The following is a 23,871-nucleotide window of genomic DNA, read 5'->3' as shown; positions in this document are numbered from 1 at the left end:
TAATCTTATCCCCATGTTTCTTCTATATATCTTTTTAAATAAGTTTGTCTTATTGCTAATGACAGTACTTGTAAAAATATGAAATTATATCGAATTCCTTCCAGAATTTGGGAATTTCTTTCCATCATTTGGGCTAAAAGGAGACTCGGTTCCTTAAAAGACAGGTGGCCTGTTAGCTTTCAGCAGGAACACTGGACCTGAAGAAGGTGAGAGCGGTCTACCCGTTTTCCTCTCGGTGTCCCTGAACGCCTCTCGGTGAGTCCCGGGTATTTAACATTCTACCCTGGACAGCGGCAGGTTGTTGCGCAAGCGCAGCCCATTCAGTCTGCATGAATGCGGAGTGAGGAGAGGACAGGAGCACTGGGAGTACTGGGACTGGGAGGATCACAGTGGACTGGACTGGACGGACCGGACCCGGGCAGGCGGACATGGATGGACAGAACAGCAGCAGCGGCGGCATCTGCTCCCGGCCGCACGGCACCGCGACGCACGGCAAGAAGAAGAAGAAAATCCCCGACAGAGTGACTCTGAAGAAGGAGATCGGGCTGCTGAGCGCCTGCACCATCATCATAGGTGAGGCTGGAAAACAAGGGCATCAATTCTGCTTTCTGTTGTAGAGCCGCACAACTTAAAAAACAAACTAGTTCTTTAACAGACTGGTGCTAAAATAAAGGCCAGCTCCTCTGTGGATTATTAATAACCTGCAGAGGAAACTCAGTTTGTGGCATTAGAAAATGATGGAGTCCATGTTTGTTGTGGGTTCACATCAAACTGAGTTGTAGCGCTTACGTGGCTGAAATATATGAAGCTGCCGGCGAAGCAGAAGAACATTGTGTGCTGGAGCAGAAGGAGAAGCCGGGACCTTTAAGCGCACCTAAGCGCCGCGATGAGGAGCTCCATCAGGCTGGAGGCCTGCAGCAAGCTCAGATCTGTCTTAAAACGGCTGTCAGCTTCAAACCTGCTCTTATTGGTCCTCCGTTTCATCTCGGGCATGCTTACAATCAGCCAATCAAAATCCAAACGCAGAAACGTCTTCACAGTTTTTCTGAAGTAAAATGAATCCTTTTTTTCCCCTCTTTAGTATAAACGGATTTTCTGTTCCTGCTGCAGCTCAGCATGGACGCACAGGGAGAGACTTTAACATTGTAATGAGCCTCATACATGGCTGCAGGGTTCCTTAAGCACTGGGGGGGGGGGGGGGGGTCTAATGTCCACTTGAGGCATAAACTCTGAATAGAGAAATAAAGGTGTTTACAGCCTGATCTGGGCTTTCCCATAAGTCAGACTTGTACCTGGCTGGATGTGTCACCAACTCTATGCACAGAGTTTCTAGCTGCAGCCAGGGGGTGGAGGGTGCACGCTGTGGTGTCCTCAAAGGGAATGACCTCCAGCTCGTGCTGCGGGAGTTTACAGGCCAGTGTGACGGGGCTCAGATGTGAATTAGCAGCTCAAAGTCTGAGGCCGTGGTTCTCAGCTGGAAAAACTGGGGAGGAGTTCACTGCAGCGGGACACTGACAGACACTGTGCTGTGATGAAGAGGAGAGCTGAGCCTGAGAGCAAAGCTGTAATTTACCATCCGTCCACATTCCTACCCTCGTCTACGGCCACAAGCTCTGAGTAGTGACTGAAAGGAAATGAGCTTACTCTGAAGGGTTCCCGATAGAGGGTGAGGAGCTGCACCCCCACACTGAAAGCAACCAGTTGCGGTGGTTCAGGATCTGATCAGGACACCACCTGGAGGCCTCCTAGGTGAGGTGTTTCAGGCTTGTCCAGTTGCTGTAAGGTTTTAACATGGGAGTCTATGGGGATGGGCTCACTGCTGGAGTGAGGGGAAAGGCAGGTTTGGTACTTCCATGGTGTCGTGGGAGCAGCGTAGAAAGTGATGTCAGTGAATCAGGGTGGGGAGGAGGCTGTGGTTAATACTTGTTTCCCATTCAAACCACTACTCAGAGCAGCTTTTAATCATTACCTCACACACCTGTTTCTCACTGTAATCAGCACATACCTGTGGTGTATTCTACATCCAGGTTTTGGCTGTAGAAATCTTAGAAGGCATTTTCTGCTTGTGTTGCAGCTATAAAAGAAAAAAGTTAAAGGAGAAAGCTGAGATTTAGCTGCAGCTGTTTACTGATGGAAATCCATATTAATACAGTCAGGCTGGAGCTTAAGGCACAAAGCAGCAAATCAAGTGAGTGACGTCTCAGCCTTCAGGCTCTTCAGCCAATTCTAGGTTTAAATTGGAAGGCCAAAACATGGTCATAGAGACTTTTACTTTACCTACCTTTAAAAAAACCCCAAACATCCCTGTGAAAATGGTCAGGTACAAGAACTGGACTGAAAATGAGTGAAAAAGCGGCCAATGTCCAAAGAAGAACTTTGAAAGACCTTCAGGAAGCTGGAAAACTACTGATCAAGATCCCTTAAAAAATAAAATAAAATCAGCTCCTTGGAAGCAAAATAAAAAGAAATCAGGTGGCTCAAGACCTTTGAACAGTGATGTAGAGAAAATGATGGGCTGCACCTCGGACAGATTAGCCCCTCACAGGACCAGCCGAGAGAAACAACCACAGCATGTCTTCAGAGGCATGTCTCCAGAGCTCGTGGTCATGAGCGAGGGTGGGAAAGCTGATCGACCAGTAAATCATCAGATCCACCTTCATGCTCAGGTCTTTCCCTATCACAACAGAGCCATGTAGCATCCTCATCACTGTAGAAGCCACACCAGTGTGTGGATAGCCCACTGATGAGATATACAAGGAGCGTTTTCACTATTAGACTGAAAGGGCAGTGTGGCTAATAATCAATCATTTTTAACCAGAGAGGATAGAAAAATAATTCAGTTGAAATTCATGCTTCAACATGCTGCTGCCAGAGCGTTGGACTCGAACCCCCACAAGGTTCGGTTCTGACAGTCCTGGTACCTGCACAGGTTGGCGTCACAGCCTGTAGACTGCTGTTAATCAGTCAGTACATCTGCCGTCACTCACAGGGCCAAAAGTCCCTTCATTTTAACCTGGTGTCTTCTAACACAAACTGGCTTTTAAATTAGTTTAGATTAAACTTTATTAGTCCCTTTGGGAGGGTTCAGTCAGGGAAATGAAAGTTCCACTGCTCAGAAATATACAAGTAATATACCAGCAAATGAATAAATGGATAAATAATAAACAAAGATACAACAAAGACAAAGGAAGATCGAAAATGTCTGACAGATGATGTGGTATTGCACCTTGATATTGCCCATTGTCCAGTATTGCTTTATGCTACCTTGTGTATGTGGTCAGGCTCAGGCTAAGGATAAGATAAAAAAACATAACCTATAACAACATAGCTTAAATAAAGTAAAAAATAGCTATTATAAAATACCACAATAAGGTAAAGATTACACAAAAGAAATTAAAAGAAATTAAATGGAAAATAGCAATGACATAAAATAAAAGAGCCCAATGAATAAAAATCTAAATATGAAACAATAAGGAGCTTTATGAGGAAGGAAAAGTTTTTCTGTCTCTGTCCTTGTGGCAGCAGCTCTGAGAGGAAGTGATGCAGAAGATGGTCAGGATCAATTCATTATCCACAGCCATTCACCACAGCACTGTGGGCAGTCTGCATCAGCTGATGGAGGAATCCAAAGAGAGTGATGATTGAAGCTGGATTCAGTCCACAGCAAACTTCCATCCATACCAAAAACTGTGGCTGAAAGTTCAATATTCAGGCAGCAGAAATGTTCTTTAGAAGGAACACGTCTGGGCTTTCACCTCTTTTCAATCACAACTAATCCAATCCCTCCACAGTCCTTCTTCCGGCTGCGATTACTGTCCCCGTCCACCTGAAAAGTCCCGATGCCAGGTACCAATGCTGTGGCTCGTGAAGCGAGTGCAGCCATATCTCACGGGGTTCCCTCTCAGTCTTAATGAGCTCACTGAGCTCTTCCATACTGTTATCCAAGGACCTCACATTCCACACGATGAGAACAGAAACAGATACTTGTATTTCTTCCTCTTAGTTTGTGACTCAGCTCGAGCTCTGAAAACCCAACGTAGCTCCTGTGGGATTACAGGCTTCACTCCAGGCAGAAGATGAAGATTCCCTGTTTCTAATGACAAGGAAAAAACCACAGTTAGACTTGGAAAACAAAAGAATCAGTTAAAAACAGAACAAGTAACTAAAATGTATTTTATTGGCTTAAAAACTAATTCAAATTTTAGAAAGCTTCTGTAACAGGCTGCGGTCTTCAGTGTTTTCACCCACAAGCAAAAAGGAAGTAGTCTAACTTAACACAGGGAAATTTTCCAGTGTGTGATGAGGATTCCAGCCATGGCTCCTGACCTACAGTGGGTTTGTTATCTAATACACAGAGTGGACCAAAGTGTTGTGAAGGCACTGAACCCCACACTGCTACCCTGCTACCTTTGTGGTTGTTGGTGCAGGTCTTGACTAACTACACCTCCTCCACACTTGGCTTTATTTTTTCCTCCAGAACCACAGAACGGTTTTGTGTGCAGAATGCTGAAGCACCTTTCCATTCACAGAGAGATGGAGGGAACAAACTGGCTGCTCTGCAGCTGAAGTCACCAGTCTGTAGACTTAAACAAGCCTGAATCTTTTTCTGGAGCTTTTAATCCCTTCACATGTTTCAGTGTGAGGAAGCTGCAGGAATGAGCTGATGCAGAAGGTGAGTCGGTCACTTCCCACCTCTGCAGACTGGAGTGGATAATTTATGGCTGGTTATGCAAGGGCTGTGTGTGCCACTTGGCTGCTTTCTGCCACGCTACTGGTAGTGCTGTAGACTGAATGTGTCAGAACTGCTGGTACTCCACGCTGCATACTGAGGCTCTGGGCAGGAGGAATTGTCCCCATCCTGAGACATGGCCTTTACATCCTCCTCTAACTCACTCTGTTATGGAGCTCTTTGTGTTTTAATGCCCTCTATATAAACTCAGAGGGGAGCAGTTTGGACTGTGCAGCAGCAGAAATGTTGGAGGTGTTCTGTGACAAACAAGTCACATGTGAAAGCATGTGGTTTGTGACCTATAAGAAACATGTACAGAGAGCAATCAGGTGAGCCCAGTTACCCTAACTCCAGCTTCTTTGCTTACATTGTTTTCTGCCTCTTATTTCCTTTTGTTTCTAATTTTGTTCATGTGGAAGTAAAATCATCAGTCTGTCAGCTTTCTGAGCGTATCTGAGAAAGCCTGCGGGTCTTCATCAGGCCTTAGAGTTCTGAGGTGTTACCAGCTAAACTGAATTTATTTTTTTCCCAGGTAAAAATTTCAAACAATAACTTAGAGCTTAAGATGTTTCATGCTTTGGTCATCCCATGCAAAATCAATCGGTGCCTCCCACCTGACTTCCAGACAGGTACACCGGCCCCTGAGCCCCAACTCTGTGCCACCAGAATATTTGAATACATATGAATGTACAGTGTTCACAAATATCACATCCTTGACTCGTCTGCTCAAGTTAGTCACTCCAACCAGAGATACTCAAGAGGGGAGAGAAGTCCTTAAATATGAAGAGGAGATGAGTATGTACAAATGAGAGGCATGAGAAAGGCCTCATACACACACACTGGAATCAGTGATCAGTTACAGGTGGAAAAAAAACACAAGTGAAAATAATGAAGGTGGTTCAGACAGAAATCCATCCATCCATCCATCCATCCATCCATCCATCCATCCATCCATCTTCTTCTATTTATCCAATTCTGGGTTCCCAGGTGTCATGGGGTTAGAGGCGGGGCACTCACTGGACAGGTTACCCGTCTATCGCAGGTTCAGCAAAAGCAGGAAATGAAACCAAAAAAAGACAAATTGCTAAACATGATGAACAACAGGAAGTGCTGGAAGAAAATAACACAAGGAATAACTAAAAGCAAATGGAAACCACGGCAACCATGACAGCACCATGACAACAACCTCACCGACAAAGCCCCACAAAGTCACACGAGACCCACTTCACATCACGTGGATTTGTTCAGCGGAGTTTTACTAGAAGATAATAAAGATCTCTGCTCTTCTTAAATGCATCTACATCCTCTTCTTCCTCTCCTAAGGGAACATCATCGGCTCGGGGATCTTCATCTCTCCTAAGGGTGTCCTGGAGCACTCAGGCTCGGTGGGTGTGGCTCTGGTGGTCTGGGTGCTGGGAGGCTGCATCGCTGCTCTGGGCTCCCTCTGCTATGCTGAACTGGGCGTCACCATTCCCAAATCCGGAGGCGACTACTCCTACGTCACAGAGATATTTGGAGGTCTGATGGGGTGAGTGAAGCTTTGTGTGGCTGTGTGAAAAATGTTCCAGTACTCATTACACAGTTAGTATTCAATCCTTAATAAAGACCTAAATCTAAGACGTTTTCTCTCTGAGGGGTGTGCTGCAGTTTTACTCATGAACTGTGGATAACTTTAGACTTCAAAGTTCAAATTTGGAAATAACATGGATGCTGCAAAGCAAATGTGCTTGTTTTGTTTGTTTGTTTGTTTTTGGCTTAGCCAAACCATGCAATCCTATTGTGCTGTGTGATTGGCTATACCTACTTGACCATTATTGACTGGAATGGAGAAAGTGGGAGCAACATCACTGATTAGCCTGTGATTGGCTGAGCATTGTCTAACATGTTGGTCAGGGATGACTCATGGCCATAAATAGTACAGACTAGGATTCATCATTGAGCAATATTAAAGCCATACCTACTGCTCAGCAGGATTGCTCAAATTATAGTGATGTCATACATAATGCACTGATATCAGCAGATTATGTAGTAATATTCCTGTACACACACACACGAGTATAATATGATGTGAATACCTTGTAACTATACATTATGTCTGTCTTATTGTTATAGATTATATAAATAGAAATACATTATGTAGTATACACCCTTGTACAGAGTACAGTACTTCCTCTGATTTGTTTACAGTGGAAATGTTTTTGTCTGTTCAAGGATGGTTACCAAAAAGTATTTGTAGAACTATTAAAGATAATCACAGATTATCTCTGACAGCATGCTTACAAAAGTTTTGATTTAATGAGTATTGTTAATATTGAAAACACATTTTGTGTTATAGCTTTACTAACCCAGCGGGCACTAAAAATATTTGGTTCGAAGTTTAGGGCAGAATAGTTTAGCAGAAGGTAATCAGGCATCTGTTATGAGTTGGGGCTGTACTGATATCCTGACTTCTACATTTATTTTATAATTTCATTAATCATGGGAGCAGATCCCCATCAATGATGGGTCTTATTTGCATTTTTGTCACACTTACGCATCATAAAACAAATGTTAATATCAGACAAAGATAACCTGAATAAACACAAAATGCAGTTTCATTCATTAAGGGAACAAAGCTCTCCAAACCTACCTGCCCTGTGTGAGAAAGTACCCCCCCCCCAGTCATGAATTAACTCTGATTAAACACATTGTTTGGAAAACTGAGTTCAGCCTCACTGCCACACTCAGACCTGATCACTGCAGACCTGCTGAATGAAGAAATCCCTTCAATAGAAGCTGTCTGACAAAGTGAAGCTGAAAGATCTCAGAAAGCAGCACATCATCCACGATCTGAAGAAGCAGCTGAGAAACAAAGTCTCTGACATCCATCAGTCTGAAAGGGTCACAGAGACATTTCTGAGGCTTTGGGACTCCAGAGAACCACGGTGAGAGCCGTTATCCACACATGGAGAAAACTTGGAACAGTGGGAACCTTCCCAGGAGCAGCCGGCTACCAAAATTACTCCAAGAGCATCGAGAACTCATCCAGGAGGTCACAGAAGAACCCAGAACATCTAAAGAACTGCAGGCCTCACTTGGCTCAGCTAAGGTCAAAGTTCATGATTCAACAATCAGAAAGAGACTGGGCAAAAATGGCCTCCATGGGAGAGCTCCAAGGAGAAAACCACTGCTGACCAACAAGAACACAAAGGCTCGTCTCACATCTGCCAACAAACATCTGGATGATCCCCGAGACTTCTGGGAAAATATTCTGTGGACTGACGAGACAGAAGCTGAACTTTCTGGAAGGTTTGAGTCCCGTTACATCTGCAGAAACTAACACAGGGTTTCATAAAGAACACCAACAGTCAGACATGGAGGTGGGAGTGTGATGGTCTGGGGCTGCTTTGCTGTCACTGATGGAACCATGAACTCTGCTACCAGAAGATCCCGGAGGAGAACGTCCGCCCATCAGTTGGAGCCCTGAAGCTCACTCGGGTTATGCAGCAGGACGATGATCAGACACACAGCAGCAGGTCCACCTCTGAATGGCTCAAACTAAATGAAGGTTTTGGAGCAGCCAAGTCAAAGTGTGGACTTAAATCAGACTGAGATGCTTTGACCTTAAACAGGCCGTTCATGCTGGAAAACCCTCCAATGAGGCTGAATTCAAACAATCCTGCAAAGAAGAGTGGGCCAGAGTTCCTCCACAGTGATGAGAAACACTCACTGACAGGTATCACCAACACCTGACTGCAGCTCCTGCTGCTGAGGGTGGACCAGCCAGGTATCAGGTTTAGGGGTGATGACTTCCTCACAGGCAGGTTTGGATAGCTTAGTTCTCTTAATGAATGAAATCATCATTTAACAAATGGTGTCAGGCACAGCAAGCCCCGCCAATGGTAGATGTTTTTGCTGGTTTGAACGTCGACCGTCTCACAAACATGTTTCTCCAAACACTGAATCACAGAGATAACACATTGGTCCTACTGTCCATGCCCGTAATTTTCCTTTGACCTTTATCTTGAGGTCAAGGTTATCTAGATTCAGCCTCATCCAAGATTTTTAGTAGATGCATCTGTGGTGTGAATTTTAACTTCCTACCTCACGTTCTCGAGTTATCATGTTCACAAGATTTTCAGTAAAACTGACCTCTGACCTCTGATCTTGACCTATAATATGACTAGGGGTCACTGGTCATCTTTTGTGGAAATTTGGAATGAATCAGACAAACATACCAAAAACAGTCCCCTGTTCAGGTTATCTTTGTCTAATATTAAAGTCTGACAAACGTTTAAGTGTGACAAACATGCAAAAACACAAGAAATCAGGAAAGATGCAAATGCTTTTTCACACCACTGTACAATAAATAAATATTACTTTATATCAGGGTGACTGCTAATAAATACTTTTATAGATCATGATCACTCTGCATGGACAGTAAAGGTAACAGTAGAATTTGCACAATTGACCGAAGTGTCTCACCATCAACCAAAGGTTTAAATTTTCTGCCATAATCCAGAAAAGTTGTTTGGTAAAACTGTTGCAGCTTTTCTGAGTTATTGTTCCAAACTGAGAAATGTTCATGTGAATTTTTCATTGCATGGATGCACATTTCTTAACGAGCCCTTTCTGCTCTAATGTGTGTAGAAGGAGCAGCTGGTTGTGGTGGTTGAAGGTGATGCCATCAGGATGCTGCTGCTCATTTTGCACCTCAAATCCCAAATGGAGTCAATGCCATAAAGTGGCTCATGATCCTGAAAGATATTTTCTCCAGCAGGAACCTGCCTCAACCCCTATGTCAAAAACATGATGAACAAACCATTTAGCTCACAAAATGGATGTTTTTGTGAGGTAAACGGCTCCACAGAGCCCCGTTTATGCTGGACTGTGTTACGAACCCTCCCCATAAATAAGGACTGGACTTATTTGTTTCTATATTCACACGTGTAATCTAATGTGAAGGTTTTTCCTCATGTTTTTATGTCCTGTTGAGTTATAGAGAGTCTTTGAGTCTGTGTCATTTCGCTGAAGGTCCTTCTCTCATCCAGGTTCCTCCTGTTGTGGAGCGCCGTCCTCATCATGTACCCGACCACACTGGCCGTCATCGCGCTCACCTTCTCCAGCTACGTCCTGCAGCCCGTCTTCCCAAACTGTGTTCCCCCGTACATGGCGACACGGATGCTGTCTGCCACCTGTCTCTGTGAGTGTGAAACAGGGCAGCCTTTGATGAGTGTGATGCCCATTTGTTCCACTGCAGTTCTGTGGAAAACAAATGTTGTTGCACGTTTAGGCCAGCAGGAGGGGCAGTAACAAATCAGCATGTGTGGAAAAGGCAGAGCCTCTGACACCGTAGTAATACAGCCCATTTCCACCCAAAATTTAGTCCCAGAAACTTTTTCTAAAGGGTGAGTTCACATAGTTTGAGGCCATTTTTTGTGGAAAGTCAAAATATCCATACAGGCTCAAATATATACATACACTCCCAGTAATATTTGGTTAAATGTCTCCTAGCAAGTTGCACCTCAACCAGAAGCTTCTGGTAGCCATCAACAAGCTTCTGGCATAATCCTGTCTGGATCTTTGACCCCACTTCTCAGCACAATTGGTAGAGTTCATTTAATTTGGTTGGTTTCCTGCACAGACCCGGCTTTTAAGTGCAGTCCACAGATTTTCAACAGGGTTGAGCTCAGAGCTTTGGGAAGCCATTCCAGAAGCTTAATGCTAGCCTGCTTTATCCATTCCTAAACCAGTCCTGATTGAGTTTGGGATCATTGTCCTGCTGGAACACCCAACTGTGTCCAAGCTTCAACCGTCTAGCTGCTGATCTGAGATGAAGTTGAAGAATTTGGAGGCAGTCTTCCTTCTTCATTCTTCCATCCACTTTGTGCAATGTACCAGTACCACTGACAGCAGAACAGCCCCAGAGCATGATGCTACCACCACCATGCCTGACAGCTGGTACAGTGTTCTTAGGTCTGAAAGCCTGACCTTTACTCCTCCAAACATCCCTCTTGTCATTGAGGCCAAACAGCTCCATCGTTGTCTCATCTGCCCATCAAACTTTTGGCTCGTCCATGCGGGCAGCTGCAAATGTGAGTCGAGCTTGAAGGTGTCGATTTTGGATCGGGGGCTTCTTTCTTGGTCGGTACCTTCTCGGTCCATGGAGATGTAAAACTGGCTTTACTGTGGATGTGATGCGGGTGTTCCAGCAGTTTCCAGGAGCCTTGGTGGTTCCTGGGTTGTTCCTGAACATCTTAACCATGTTCCTCTCATCTGAGGGTGACAGTTTGGGTCTTCTTCCAGATCTTAGCAAAGTGCTGACACATCTGAATAACTTGTACTTAAGTACAGTTGTTTGAACTGATGGTCTTGGAATCTGCAGCTGTGTAAATCTGCAGTTCTCCTTCTTAGATCTTCACTGAGTTCCTTGGACTTTCCCATTGTTCTGAGTGTTGGTCAGTCCATGCTAATGCTTTCTGTGCTGCAGAGAGAAGCTACCAGCTGGAGTTGATCATGATCACTAATGAAAAGTTAACAGACATTGTAGGACCTTCAGCAGCACTTATTAAAAGATGTGAGTGTGTATATGTTTGAGTCTGTATGTATACTTTTGAGCCTGTGTGGATCACAGAAAATCAATTCAAACTTGTTTAAGAAGATCTTGTAAAGACGTTTGCTGAACAGTCATTCCAGCCTGGAAAAGAACAGCTCAGAAACGACCCTGACATTCGTGCCCATCATGAGAGGATGGAAACTGCCAACCACAGCTGTATCCCATGATACGGATGCTCAGAGTTGGTATTTGTGCCGAATGAAAACAGAGTGGGTCTTTAGATTGTGGAGTGGGTGTAAAATTGATTTGGTTGTCATTTTTAACAGAGCTCGAATGTGTTTTTGAGCCCTGAAAATTTCACATGGACATCTGTACTTACAAAGTAATGAAAAAAAGATATGTGAATTAAAATGCACCAGATTTCAAGACACCCGTGTGTTCTTTGAGGACCTGTAGCTGTAAAAATATTCATAGTATGAAGGTCAAATTTTGCATGGCTTCATTAAAGATGCTAAAGTTATTGTACAAAAGATATCAGCTGATTTTAGGGAATTTTTTTCCATATTTAGTTGATTTTATATGGAATGGTCTGAGGAATCATTAAGGCAGAAACTGTGTGTAGAAAAGCCATGAATAATATGTTTGGAGGCTGTAACGTCTCCACTACAGCTCTGATGCAGCCTGCAAAGTAAAAGCATGGAGTTGCTGACTGCAGTCTGCTCTGCTGCTCGTTTGGTGGATCCTCGTCGTCCCGCTGCGCTCCAGGGAGCAGGGATGCAACGTTTCTTGTGTGTAAGAGCTGAGGAAAGCGTGATTAAAACCCCTTCTCAAAAAACAGAGGAAGAAGTCCTTTAAACCTTCAGAATCAAAGGTTGTCCATTTGAAATTGATGTATTTGATGGCTTAAGAGATATTTTGTGTTTCAGTGTGTCCGCTATTCAGTTATATGTGTGTGGCCTCATCAGTTTACAGTTTCTATAGAGAGGTTTGGTGCTTAGAGTAAGAATGAAGCGAAGAAGCTGCAGCAGAGGGATGTTTGTTTCACATTCTGGTTGAAAGCAAACAGTTTGCACAAAGCAGAGTGTTTATAGCTGCTCTGAAAGGCCGCACTCAAAAGCAGAGTCAAAAGTCTTCCTTCATAGAGAGCGACAAAGTGCACTGAATGGCAGAAATGTGCATAAAGGCGCACACTTTTGAACAGACCCTTGTTGAAGGCTTTCATGCTGTTAAACTCAGTTGTTCACACATGAAGTGAGCGCTGTGCAAAGAATGAGAAGAAAGCCAAAGAGAAAAGTGACCTGACTGCTTTCTCAGCTCTTTAGATCTGCAGGTTTCCTGCCCTCTTATGGCTGTCAAGCATTTCTGTTATACAGTGTGTGTGTGTGTGTGTGTGTGTGTGTATGCATACATGTATGCCACCCTGTGTGGGTTTTTTTGGAGCTAGAAGTGACCATGTTTCCTTTAAAAGGCACACACCTGGTCCAGAGGTCCACTTCAGTTAGCTGAGGTGAAGCTTAGCAGGCAGCTAGCAGCTACAGCCACCTGTGTCGCCATCCACCTATGAGTAAGAGCCCATAATAATTCAAACTTTCAGCCTTAATACAGTGTAAACAGGTGAGTTATAGAAACATCCTGCCCCCGTACAGCTGTTATGAAGGAGGAAATGAGCTACAGGGACCAAAGCAGTTTCTATATCAGCTGTAAACACGTTTATTTCTGCTGGAACGTTTCAACATGGGAGTCTATGGGGACTGACTCACTGCTGGTGCCAGCCTCGAGTGGTCACTAGAGGAACTGCAGTTTTTTTCTTCCTAGTTTTAGCCCCTGCATGTCCCATCATCTGTTTTTATATACAGCACATTACAACAGGAAATACTCAGAGGTTAGATTCTGTCCTATGATCTCAAACAAATCAGCAGATTTTTATACCCTCCTGGTATCGAACCAGGAACCTTTCTTTTGTTAGACAAATGGACTCATTCTTATATAGTGCTTTTCTACTCCAGTTGAACACTCGAGCTTTTTATTCAGCATGTTTGCATTTAAACACTCACACACATTCATACAAGCACTGTTCTCTATCTCAGAGTGTTTTCTATCTAACATTCACACATTCAACTCCAACGGTTGCATCAGAGAGCAACTTGGGGGTTCAGTATCTTGCTAAAGGATACTTTGGCATGCAGACTGGAGCAGCCAGGAATTGAACCACCAACCTTCTGATTAGTAGATGACCTGCTCTACCTCCTGGGCCATAGCCACCTCCTACACTAAGGAGTCAGTGGAAAGGCTGACACTATAAACGCTTTAAATTCAAGATCTAATAGCTGTCAGTGGGGAAAAATAAAACCTTCATTGACCTGAAAGATGGGACGTGACTGCAGCAGAAACAAGAACCCAGCAGTTTTGATACGAAATGAACTCTCAAACAAAGGAGTGTAATTACAGGTGTAAGGACATCAGTGAGGATGACAGAAAGGCCTGAGCAGAAGTCAATGAGATCCTCAGCGCTCATTAGTCCGGCCCCTCAGGCTGCCTAATTGCTTGATGTCTTGTAACTGGCTGCAAATGCCTGATCAATGAATAAACAGCGTCTGGCCTGAAATCGGAGGTGAGACAGCTGGACTCTTGACGCCCTCCTTCACACTTGTTCTTGGAACTGGATCCTGGAACGTGAGCTCTGCCCGGCCTCCTCAGAGGGTGGCCGAGGGGGACCCAGACGGTTTTGTTCGCCCTTCGCAACGGAAGTGGTTTGTTTTGTGGGGCTGACAGCCTGCCTTTGTGCCAGAGAGCGAGGCCACCATGAGAGAGAGCCGGGGAAAGCCGCTGACAGTGATGGACGAGGTGAAACAATCACACCCTCTCTCACTCAGCCGTTTCCCACATTCCTGCCTCCCATGGCAACCGGCTGCTGCCGCCCACTGCCGGCAAGAGCACCCGCACAGGGACCCCAGGGTAGAGACAGAACCTGATACTGCTGCTGATGCTATTAAAGGAGCACGCCGCCTGTTTTACATGTTAATCTCCTGTTCATAGTTTGCACTTCCAGACCAGCAACTCCACAGCTGCCTGTGGCTCTTCAGTCCATCTCCAGTGGTGGGTAGCTCAGTGCCAGTCGAGCAGGAACTGGTGACCCAAAACTGCTATTGTCCGTGTTATCCTCTCGCCCAGTGGTGAGACTGGAGGCCCTTCCTCCTGGCCCCACCAGCAATATCTAAGGGAATGCAGGGCATTACTGTCAGTGATGACAGCGAACCGCCTTAGATGTTCCACTCCAGATGTTTTTGTCTGGATTTACATCCATAGCCTTTTCTCTAAGCAGCAGAGGCTTGAAATCAGGATTTTCCTTTCCCTGGATGAGCTGCCTTTCTGGGCTAACAAGCTCTGTCTGCCCAAAGCAGCTGGTTTTAAGACACCAGCGAGCTGCCTTTTGGCCCTGGGCTTCATCAGTCTTTACTGTCTTCATTGGGCTCATGTAAACCACACGTGAAGGCCAGGAGTCACAAACGCTGCTTTGAGGTATGTCAGACACCTTTTCTGACTAAAAAGTCAGCATAACATTAACATCTGCATTCACTATATCATAAATTTTCATTTTCCACAGAGCTCTGTGCAATAATCCCAAAGTCCAGGGAAATTTCCCATTCCAGGAAAAATCTGTCTCTCACACCTGAGCCCCTTTCAATCAGCTGATAGTTTTTGTAGAATAACTTTAACATCTTTAATATTGAATATTTCCAGAGTTACAGTGTTGTAAGCACCCTCTCCTGCCTCCTGAGTGTGTCCCTAACGAAGCTCTGTGCTGCCGCTCAGTGCTGCTGACCTGGGTGAACTGCTCCAGCGTCCGTATGGCCACCAGGATCCAGGACGTCTTCACGGTGGGGAAGCTGATGGCGTTGGGCCTCATCATTGTAGTCGGTTTGGTCCAGATCTTCAACGGTAATTCTGCCAGCCTTGGAAACCCCTGAAGCTTTCCGGCTCCCTGAAGGAAAGCTAAAAGCTCTGATGTCTTATGTAACCACCAGGGAACTACGAGGCACTGACTCCTCAGGTGGCCTTTTCTCTGGAGAGGACGCCGTCGGTTGGGCAGATCGCTCTGGCCTTCCTACAGGCGTCTTTCGCCTTCAGCGGCTGGAACTTCCTTAACTATGTCACAGAGGAGGTGGTCGAACCCAGACGGTGAATATTCACACTTCTCATCACCTTTGTTCTGCTTTCACAAATTATTGGCAGCGTTCCTGAAGTTAAGTGCCCAGACAATAGGACTTTGTCTAAATGAAACTTTAAGGGAATCGTTTGGCATCATGGGAAATGCTTTTAGCATACCTTGGCATAAAGACTGGAAACTGAGAGCCATGCCTGCCCTGCTTCCTGTCACCAGATCCATGTACCAGCTCATCACAAGGTCCTAACTAACTGCTGGGATCAATTATGCTTTTTTGTGAGACCACAAAAATGGTCCAAAAACTGGCATTTTCTGGTGCAAAAAAAGAAAAAAAGAGATCTTTTTGGCATATTATAATAATAATAATAATAATAATAATAATTTTACCCAAATAAACAAAATGATGTCTAACTATTCCTTTAATGTTTTTTAGCTGCTTCATCTTCTACATCTTTCTTTTTTCAGCTGATGGATGCTCCATGATCCTCATCATTAGTAAGATTGAATTTCCTATAACCACGTTAAAGATATGGTAACACTTTATAAAAACTCTGACTCTGTGAGGCCTCAGCTCGAACCTCATGTTTTGTTGAAAAACAGAAAAAGGAAAAAAAGGAAAAAGTTTTTGATGTGTGTCGATTCACGTGTTCATGTTTTGCTCCCTGATTGCGGAAAAAGAAATGGCTCTAATAGGAAAAAATGAGGTTAAACTGAGACCTCACAGGGTTACACCGACGTTCCCTCGTTAATGAAGCTTTCAGTAATTGGTTAATGGTTTGCAAACCGTACAGCTAGCGCACAGTGATGAGTCACTTTCTACTTCTTTTAGTCTGGTTCAGGTACTTCAAAAAGTATTACACATGACGTTTTTTTGAAGTTGGTTTGGGTTCAAATATGCCAGCTCATGACTGACACACACATCACAGGACTAATGGTAAAGGCCTCTGAGGCAGCAGCAGCTTGGACATAAAATAATAAATGAATCACATGAATTCTAATGTTATTTATTTTTATTCCACTGTCAGTGTGCCATGATGATTATTATAAAGTGTTACCAAATATATGGGTAAAAAATAAACACTTTAAAGTGGATCTATTCTGCTCATTTCCAACTCCATGTTTTCATTCTTGGACTCAGAGCAGCTTTGCATGATTCACAGTTCAAAATAATCCTTCTGTATCTCATACTGGGCCCTGGTGCATCCCCTCAGTTCACCCTCTGTCTGAAACAATCTGTTTCCTCCTCTTTTAAACCAGGTTTCTTCTGATTGGCTGACAAAAGATTTGACTATAAATGGGTGGAGCTCTTTGCCTGAGACTCTGTGACATCAGACTGAACCAAGAGTTAAAAAAAAACTGTGTGAAGCCTGACATTTGGCTTATTGTGCAGACACTGACCTCATTATTTGAAGGTTAACATGAACATCCACCACTGGACCAGGAGATATATGAGAGGAAATAAAGAAAAGCAGAATAGGTCCACCTTGATAAAAGTCTGCTGTCTGATGTCGGCTCATTGGTTTTCTGATCAGAAGCAGCTCATTGAAAGTGTGCTGTGTGCCCATCCTTGAATTTCTTTCCCTGTGATCAACTTCAGTGCATGTATGACTGTAATTTGTTTGGTTTTGACTGTATCGTCTATGCATGGTGCGTGGCCTCGGTCAGGAATCTACCTCGTGCCATCTACATCTCTATTCCATTGGTGACCTTTGTGTACACGCTCACCAACATCGCCTACTTCTCCTCCATGTCGCCCGAGGAGCTGCTGTCATCCAATGCTGTGGCTGTAGTGAGTAATGTGGCAGACATGGCCTCGATTATCCAACCTTGCCTGCTGAAAATGACGTTTCCATACAAACAAACTGCTTTCTTGATTATGTCTCGAGGGAAAGGTAGAAAGGGAACAGTCAGGGTTAGCATGAAGACAAAGAAAGCTGCATTTGGAGATGCAGGTAACATTAACCACTATTGCATAAGTCTGTATTAATATTTCTTAGTCTGCATCCCACAGTTACATTTATCCATGTTTCCTCTGATCTGTTGTGCTATTTTTGCAGCTGTATTATTTTGCTGTCTCCCAGTGTAGGAGACCCCAGTCATACAGAAGTATGTCTTCTCTTGAATATAGTGGCACTCGCCTTATGGTACTTACTGTAAAAAAAATACACAAAAAATGGAAAAACACATCAGTAATGTCTCTTTTCAGAAATCCTGGCCCAATTACCAAAAATAAAAAATAAAAAAATCCACGAGTCTTGTTTTAATAGTTTCATGAAAGATGTATTTTACCTGTACTGAATTAAACCTGTTTCACTTTGAAGAAGGAAGTGCCCACCGAGCCGTGACGAGAGGCTCAAGCTTCAACCAGCTGGAGCCAAACTATAAGTGTCATCATAGTAGATTTTTATTCTTCAGTTTTCCAGAGGCTGTGCACAAAAACATTTACTCAGTAGTTTCCATCTGCAGTTGCTGAGCGAATGCACACAGTATTAAATACTCTATAAAATACACAAGAATATGGGTTACTATAGTCAAATATGCATGTATAGCCTAAAAACCCTCCAAACAGTAACCAATCAGTGTTGAGGTGTGGGTGTGGGGAGGACCCACAAAAGGAGAGCACCAACAGAAATCCCGAAATCAGGGCGATCATCACAGACGTCCTTACAAAGGGAACACGGGGCTATTTATACACCAAGGACTGCATGCTTACCTCAGTGTCAGGTTCAAAACCCGTTCCATGTATTTGGCATCACCACCCAGACTTCACTGAGACTAAAACAACAATGACTCAGGTTTAAATAGCTGCTGTTAGCATTAATATAATAAGCTGTATGTTTTCATAGCCTGGGTTTGGTCGAGTCGGACTTACAGACTCATGAACACCTGCTCCTGTGTGTTAGACTGGTTGAAGGTGAGGCTGGTTAATCTAGGTCAGCTTAGCTCAGCTAATCAGTGTCTGCAGGACTGAAGCAGATTACAAAAAGCACCACTGTGGTCTGTACATGTCAGTAAATCTGTCTGTCGTTCTGCTCTCCAGACGTTTGGTGAGAAGCTGCTGGGGATGTTCTCCGTCGTCATGCCGATCTCTGTGGCTCTGTCCACCTTCGGAGGAATCAACGGCTACCTGTTCACCTCTTCCAGGTGAGCCGGACTTCCTGTTTCTGTGTTGTTTTGACTGCTGATGCAGCTGCTGATGTTCTGTCTGGTGCGCCTGTTACCAGGTTGTGTTTCTCAGGAGCCAGAGAGGGTCACCTGCCCAGCTTGCTGGCCATGATCCACTATAAGAAATGTACGCCCATCCCTGCCCTGCTCGTCTGCGTATGTATACTCTCACATTGATATTACAGTCATCTCAGTTTGTATGCCTGATATATAAACACCTCGTTTTTCGCGTATTTCAAGAACCAAATGTGAGAGTCTATAGACTGACACATTTGGTTTTTTCCAGGCTCCTTAAATTTATCTGCATTTGTAAACCAGACTGGCACACAAAACAGGAAATATTGGCCCATATATCTCCTGGAAGCCCTGAAAAACTGGCAGGCTGAAGCTGAAAAGATTCCCTCATGTTGGTAACTAAAGGTTACTTACCTGAAATTAGGGCAGTTACTCATTCAGATCTTCACTTCACGATTATCTTGCTAAAAAAGCTCATGGTTACAGGTTTAATGTACAGATATTTTGCTCTGTTGTCTGTTTGGCAAGTTAACTAAAGTCAAAATTCAAGTGTGACATCTCCCCACGGGACGGTCATCAGCTGATGCAGCTTAGTGGGCCTTTCAGGGTATAAAAGCCGGCCCAGTCCGGGCATTGGTCCGCTCTGTGTCTGTGTTCTGTTCATTTATTTTTATTAAAATATATTTTATTTAAGTAAACCTTTTGTGTGGACTCCCTTAAGCCAGGTCATCTGGGACCAAAGGAGCTGAACTGGGAGGTACAATATGGTGACAAACTGGTGCTTTAGAACAAGGCTTAGTTTCTAAAACAAGTGCATGGAGGTGGCAAGAGGGTTTGAAACCACAACTAAACAAAGGAACAATTAGGATTTTTTATTTGCTATATCATATGTGCCTTATTGACACATACTAATATTTCATTTTTAAATATCACAATTATGGTAGGAATGCAGTTATCATGGCACCCTTGTCTGAAATTTAAAAACCCCTTTATTTATGCATTTTTAGAAGTTAGATTTCAGATTAATTTGGATATATTTTGGCATTAAAGTTTTTTCCAAATAAAACATTTTCTATTAGGGTGCTCCAGACTTTTACAGCAAATTCTTTAAAATGGGTTGGATGTTAACCGAATCCAACCCTAGGCCTTGGTTATCAATGACCTGGTGGATGTTAATAGATGGAAAACTGTCCAATTTCCACTATTCTATGATTTCATTTGTAATGAGATAACCCTGGCTTATGAAGCACATCTAACTACCAGCAGATCTTCAGAACAGAATAAGAAGTGCCATCACCAGTGGCACTGCAGGACCGTGGGAGGAGAGAGTCTCTGGAGAGACAGCTGAATGATAATGAAGACTGCCACAACAACAACATCCTGCCGACTGGAAAACATGAAACAGGAAGAGTTGGAGCTAGCTGGTTAGCATTGACTAAATTCTCAAAATAAAGCCCCATTCATTTATAAATTACCACAATATAGCTGATGGTTGGCTGCTATTGGGCATTCCAGGCTCCCATCTTATAGGTAGCCGTCTATCCATCCATTATCTTCCACGTATCTAAAATCGGGTTGCGGTGGCAGAAGGCTAAGTAGGGTATTCCAGACACACTTTCCAGTACCTCCCGGGTGATCCCATGGCATTCCCAGTCCAGACGAGAAACCTCAGAATAGCGTCTCTGCTTTTTGCAGATGATGTGGTTCTGTTGGCGTCATCAGAGTGTAACCCTCTAACATATTTACCACTCAGTTATATGTAAGTCAACATATTCTTCACTCCCACTGGAGGCCTCAAAGTTGAGAAAAGGATTCACTTACTTTGCATTGCTAACAGTAATTTTTACCTGTTGTTTCGAGTGGCTGAATTTCACTACATTCGATGGTATCTGGTAACCACATTACTGCTATATTTATATCTCTTAAGAATGAAAGAATTGTCCACTAGTATTTCAAACACAGTTTAACATCATTCTCTGAAGACACAGCATTAAAATGTTAAAATCAGTCACCAGATTTATTTGGGTGGGTGTTAATTTACAGCGTGCAGGAAACACTTAAAACAACTCAATCATGTTCACATAGACATGCCTACCTGTGTGTTACAGTGCAGTGCCACCATCATCATACTCTGCATTGGAGAGACGCACAATCTAATCAACTACGTCTCCTTCATCAACTACCTGTCGTACGGTGTTACCATCGCAGGTCTGCTGTACTACCGCTGGAAGAAACCCAACCTGTACCGACCCATCAAGGTGAAACCAACTGAATTCTACCAGCTGTTACTTGTTAACTGTTTATAACCCATCAGGTTTTACACACTTCCCACCACGTGTTTCCTGTCTTCTTCAGGTGAACCTGCTGGTTCCTGTGTGCTACTTGATGTTCTGGGCATTACTGCTGGGATTCAGTCTTTACTCTGAGCCAGTGGTTTGTGGTGTTGGTCTAGTAATCATGCTTACTGGTGTACCTGTCTACTTCCTGGGTGTGCATTGGAAAGAGAAACCAAAGTGTATCTATAACTTCATTGGTGAGTTTTTAAAGAAAACAATTTGTGGGGTTTAATTTGACAAATTTATAATAACTTCAGATTTGTCTTTCTGCAGAGAGGGCGACACACGTGGGCCAGAGGCTGTGTTTTGTGGTCTTTCCACAGCTTGATCCCATCGAGCTCGCCAGTCCTTCAGAGTGGACTGACCGCTCATCAGGCAGGGGAAGCATGTCTGTCAACTCTTAAAACTCTTATCTGGACACATAAACATCTTTTCTCCTGTTTTTACACCATCATTATGGAAGTCCAGATGCCCGTTCCTGTTATGGGAGCTTCCTGTCTGACCTTTGAACCTTCAAGACTCTGATTTGTTTTTTTTCCTACAGTTGAGTGGAAACACCCACTGTTCTGTGTGGGCTGCTTGCACTTTTTTATTTTGTTTGTTTATTTTCATCTACTTTTCTACTAAGTCTTCAAGTACAACAACCTAATGCCAACAGTTTCAGGCTGTGAAAGGACTTTTTATTTTGGACCCATGTGTTCCTCCTTTGGTAACATGACAGAACAGTGACTGACAGACTGACAGTGGCTGTTATTCTTTCTGAATATTGCTGGTATTTTATTCTGCCTTCAGGTCTTTCCACACCAAGTCCAAAACCAAGTTATAGTCAGAAAACCATAGAGAACACAAAACTTGCACACTGTTTGTTAAAGTCACTCAAACCAGCTACTGGAGTAGAAATGGCCAACCCCCATCCATCCATCCATCCATCCATCCCAGGTCACCACTGCGTCTCAGGGCCCTTTTCAGATGCACCAATAAATGTTACTCTCAATGAGAGTTTGCTACTGGAACAATATCCAGGCTAGATGTTGTGCCAAGACTTCAGCTTTCAGGTCAGTTTATCATGTTTTGTGGTATTTCTTGCGTTGTCTAGATAAACAGGGAATCTGGAACAAATCAAGAACACAGGCTGAAGTCAAAGACATCTGATTCATGTCAGTGTTGTGGCAGTTTGTGAAATAGTGACATGTAACATATTAATCCATGTCTCTGGGCACAAATCTTCCTTTTTTGTGTGAGTTCTTGGATATTTACTCCACTTAGTTTTATTTACCTGAGTTGTAGCTGCTGATTTGGGTCCATGTATTCAAAGTGAAGATTTCCCACTTTTAAAGGAGGCAACATTTGGAGACAGGAGGGTTTGGCAGTGGCATGAATCATCTCACCACTCACAGTATGTTTCCTGAGACAGATGCTGTTTTATGAAAGTGGGCCTATTCTGCTTTTCCTGTCCTGTCATATTTCTGCTGTTCTAGTGGTGGAAGTTCATAGTACACATGCCCAAAGTTTCACATAATGAGATCCAGTGTGTGTACGAGTAACCCCTATGAGCCAAAAACTACTCTCCTAGTCTAAGCTCTGCAGATACCTCTAATATGGTCATTGTAGACAGAACCTCCACCCACTTGGAACTTAATGTCTTGTTTTAGACAGTGAATGAACTGAGGGACTGTGAATCATGAAAAGCTACACTAGAAGAGTCCATGAATGGAAATATGGAGCTGGAAATGAGCAGAATAGATCCATTGTGTATAACTGATTAACATTAATAATAACGCCCCCTTATTTTCCCAAGGAGTTGCCACAGCAGATGGCTCTGCATCTTTTGATTTGACACACATTTGAAGATGTTACAGATTTTTTAAAATTAAATAAAACTTGCATAAAAATACAGTTAGATAAGGATGGCATTACAGACTGCGTGCAAGATGTCAGAGTAGGTGTTGAGTGTAAATTTCAGACTTGGTGTGAAAAGCTCTTTTTGGGGGGAAAATGTATATAAAATGTGGTATATTAACTGATTCACTGCTATAGATTTTAATATATTTTGCGAGTGCCTTTTGCTTTGTTCATAGCTTGTCTGTGAAGCGCTTTGGTCTCTTGTCTGTTTCCATGTCACTCACTAAAAAAAGCAAACTGCTGTAAACAAACCAGATGGAGCACAAAGTACTGCCAAACGACCAAGGCCAAACTAAAGCCTAGAAAAATTTGTTGCTAACAAAGTAGTTGAGTTCAGGTTACCTGCTGCTCTCGTGGTTTGGTTAAATTTAATGATGTTGTGACCGAGTGCAATCAGACAGAGAATTCATTTAATCCAGTGCATATAAAGTGTTGCTAATGCAGGATGTTACCGAGACAGAATCGGCCCTTTGTACAAATATGTCTGCTGGTCAGGTTGGAGCTGTAGGTTTTATGTATAATAAAAAATCTTCTGATCCTTTGCAGGCTCTAAAATGATTTTGATACAACCTAAAATGAACAACAACACATGACACATCACACCGTGTTATTGATATTCCACAGAAAACTAAGCCAGCATGCAGGAGCGGGCCTGAGTCCAGCTCGATCCAGCAGCTGTAGAACCTCCATCAGCAGCAATAAGCTGCAGTGATGTTTCCTGTGTGGCTTCATCAGTCTGTCTCATCACTGTGGAGGAGTTTGGTCCACTCTCCTTCACAGCGTAGCTTCAGCTCAGTGAGGTTTGCAGCATTCATTCCTGCTCAGCTCTCTGAAGCCCCCCCCCACAGCATTCAGCAGGCTGAGGTCTGGACTCTGACTGGGCCGTTGCAGCACCTTCATTCTTGGATCATCGTCCTGTTGGTGACCCAGTTTGGTCCCAGCTTCAGCTGTGGGACAGACGGCCTCACGTGAGCCTCTAGAATACTTTGGTCTACAGAGGAGTTCACGGTCCACTCAGTGACTG

At 43.6% G+C, this 23,871-nt stretch overlaps 1 protein-coding gene and 1 long non-coding RNA gene across 2 annotated transcripts; one reads left to right on the top strand and one right to left on the bottom strand.

The window, feature by feature from the left end:
• The first annotated feature begins 9,781 nt into the window (after positions 1–9,781).
• On the top strand, positions 9,782–23,760 carry LOC115782233 (asc-type amino acid transporter 1). Its single transcript, XM_030732314.1, has 10 exons — positions 9,782–9,911; positions 15,078–15,203; positions 15,290–15,443; positions 17,095–17,218; positions 18,470–18,573; positions 18,654–18,750; positions 20,718–20,867; positions 20,965–21,142; positions 21,219–22,000; positions 23,472–23,760. The coding sequence occupies exons 1-9, from the start codon at positions 9,791–9,793 to the stop codon at positions 21,347–21,349; spliced, it is 1,185 nt and encodes a 394-aa protein (XP_030588174.1). The 5' UTR covers positions 9,782–9,790; the 3' UTR covers positions 21,350–22,000; positions 23,472–23,760.
• On the bottom strand, positions 9,856–17,334 carry LOC115782236 (uncharacterized). Its single transcript, XR_004020122.1, has 3 exons — positions 17,155–17,334; positions 12,741–12,822; positions 9,856–9,970 (listed from the first exon to the last, which is right to left on the bottom strand). It is a non-coding gene; the product is annotated as an uncharacterized LOC115782236 (long non-coding RNA).
• Positions 23,761–23,871: the final 111 nt, after the last annotated feature.

Source organism: Archocentrus centrarchus, chromosome 6, assembly GCF_007364275.1.
Source record: "Archocentrus centrarchus isolate MPI-CPG fArcCen1 chromosome 6, fArcCen1, whole genome shotgun sequence".
NCBI lineage: Eukaryota > Metazoa > Chordata > Actinopteri > Cichliformes > Cichlidae > Archocentrus > Archocentrus centrarchus.
Note: the sequence above shows the minus strand (reverse complement) of the source record. Positions and strands in the feature narration are given on the sequence as shown.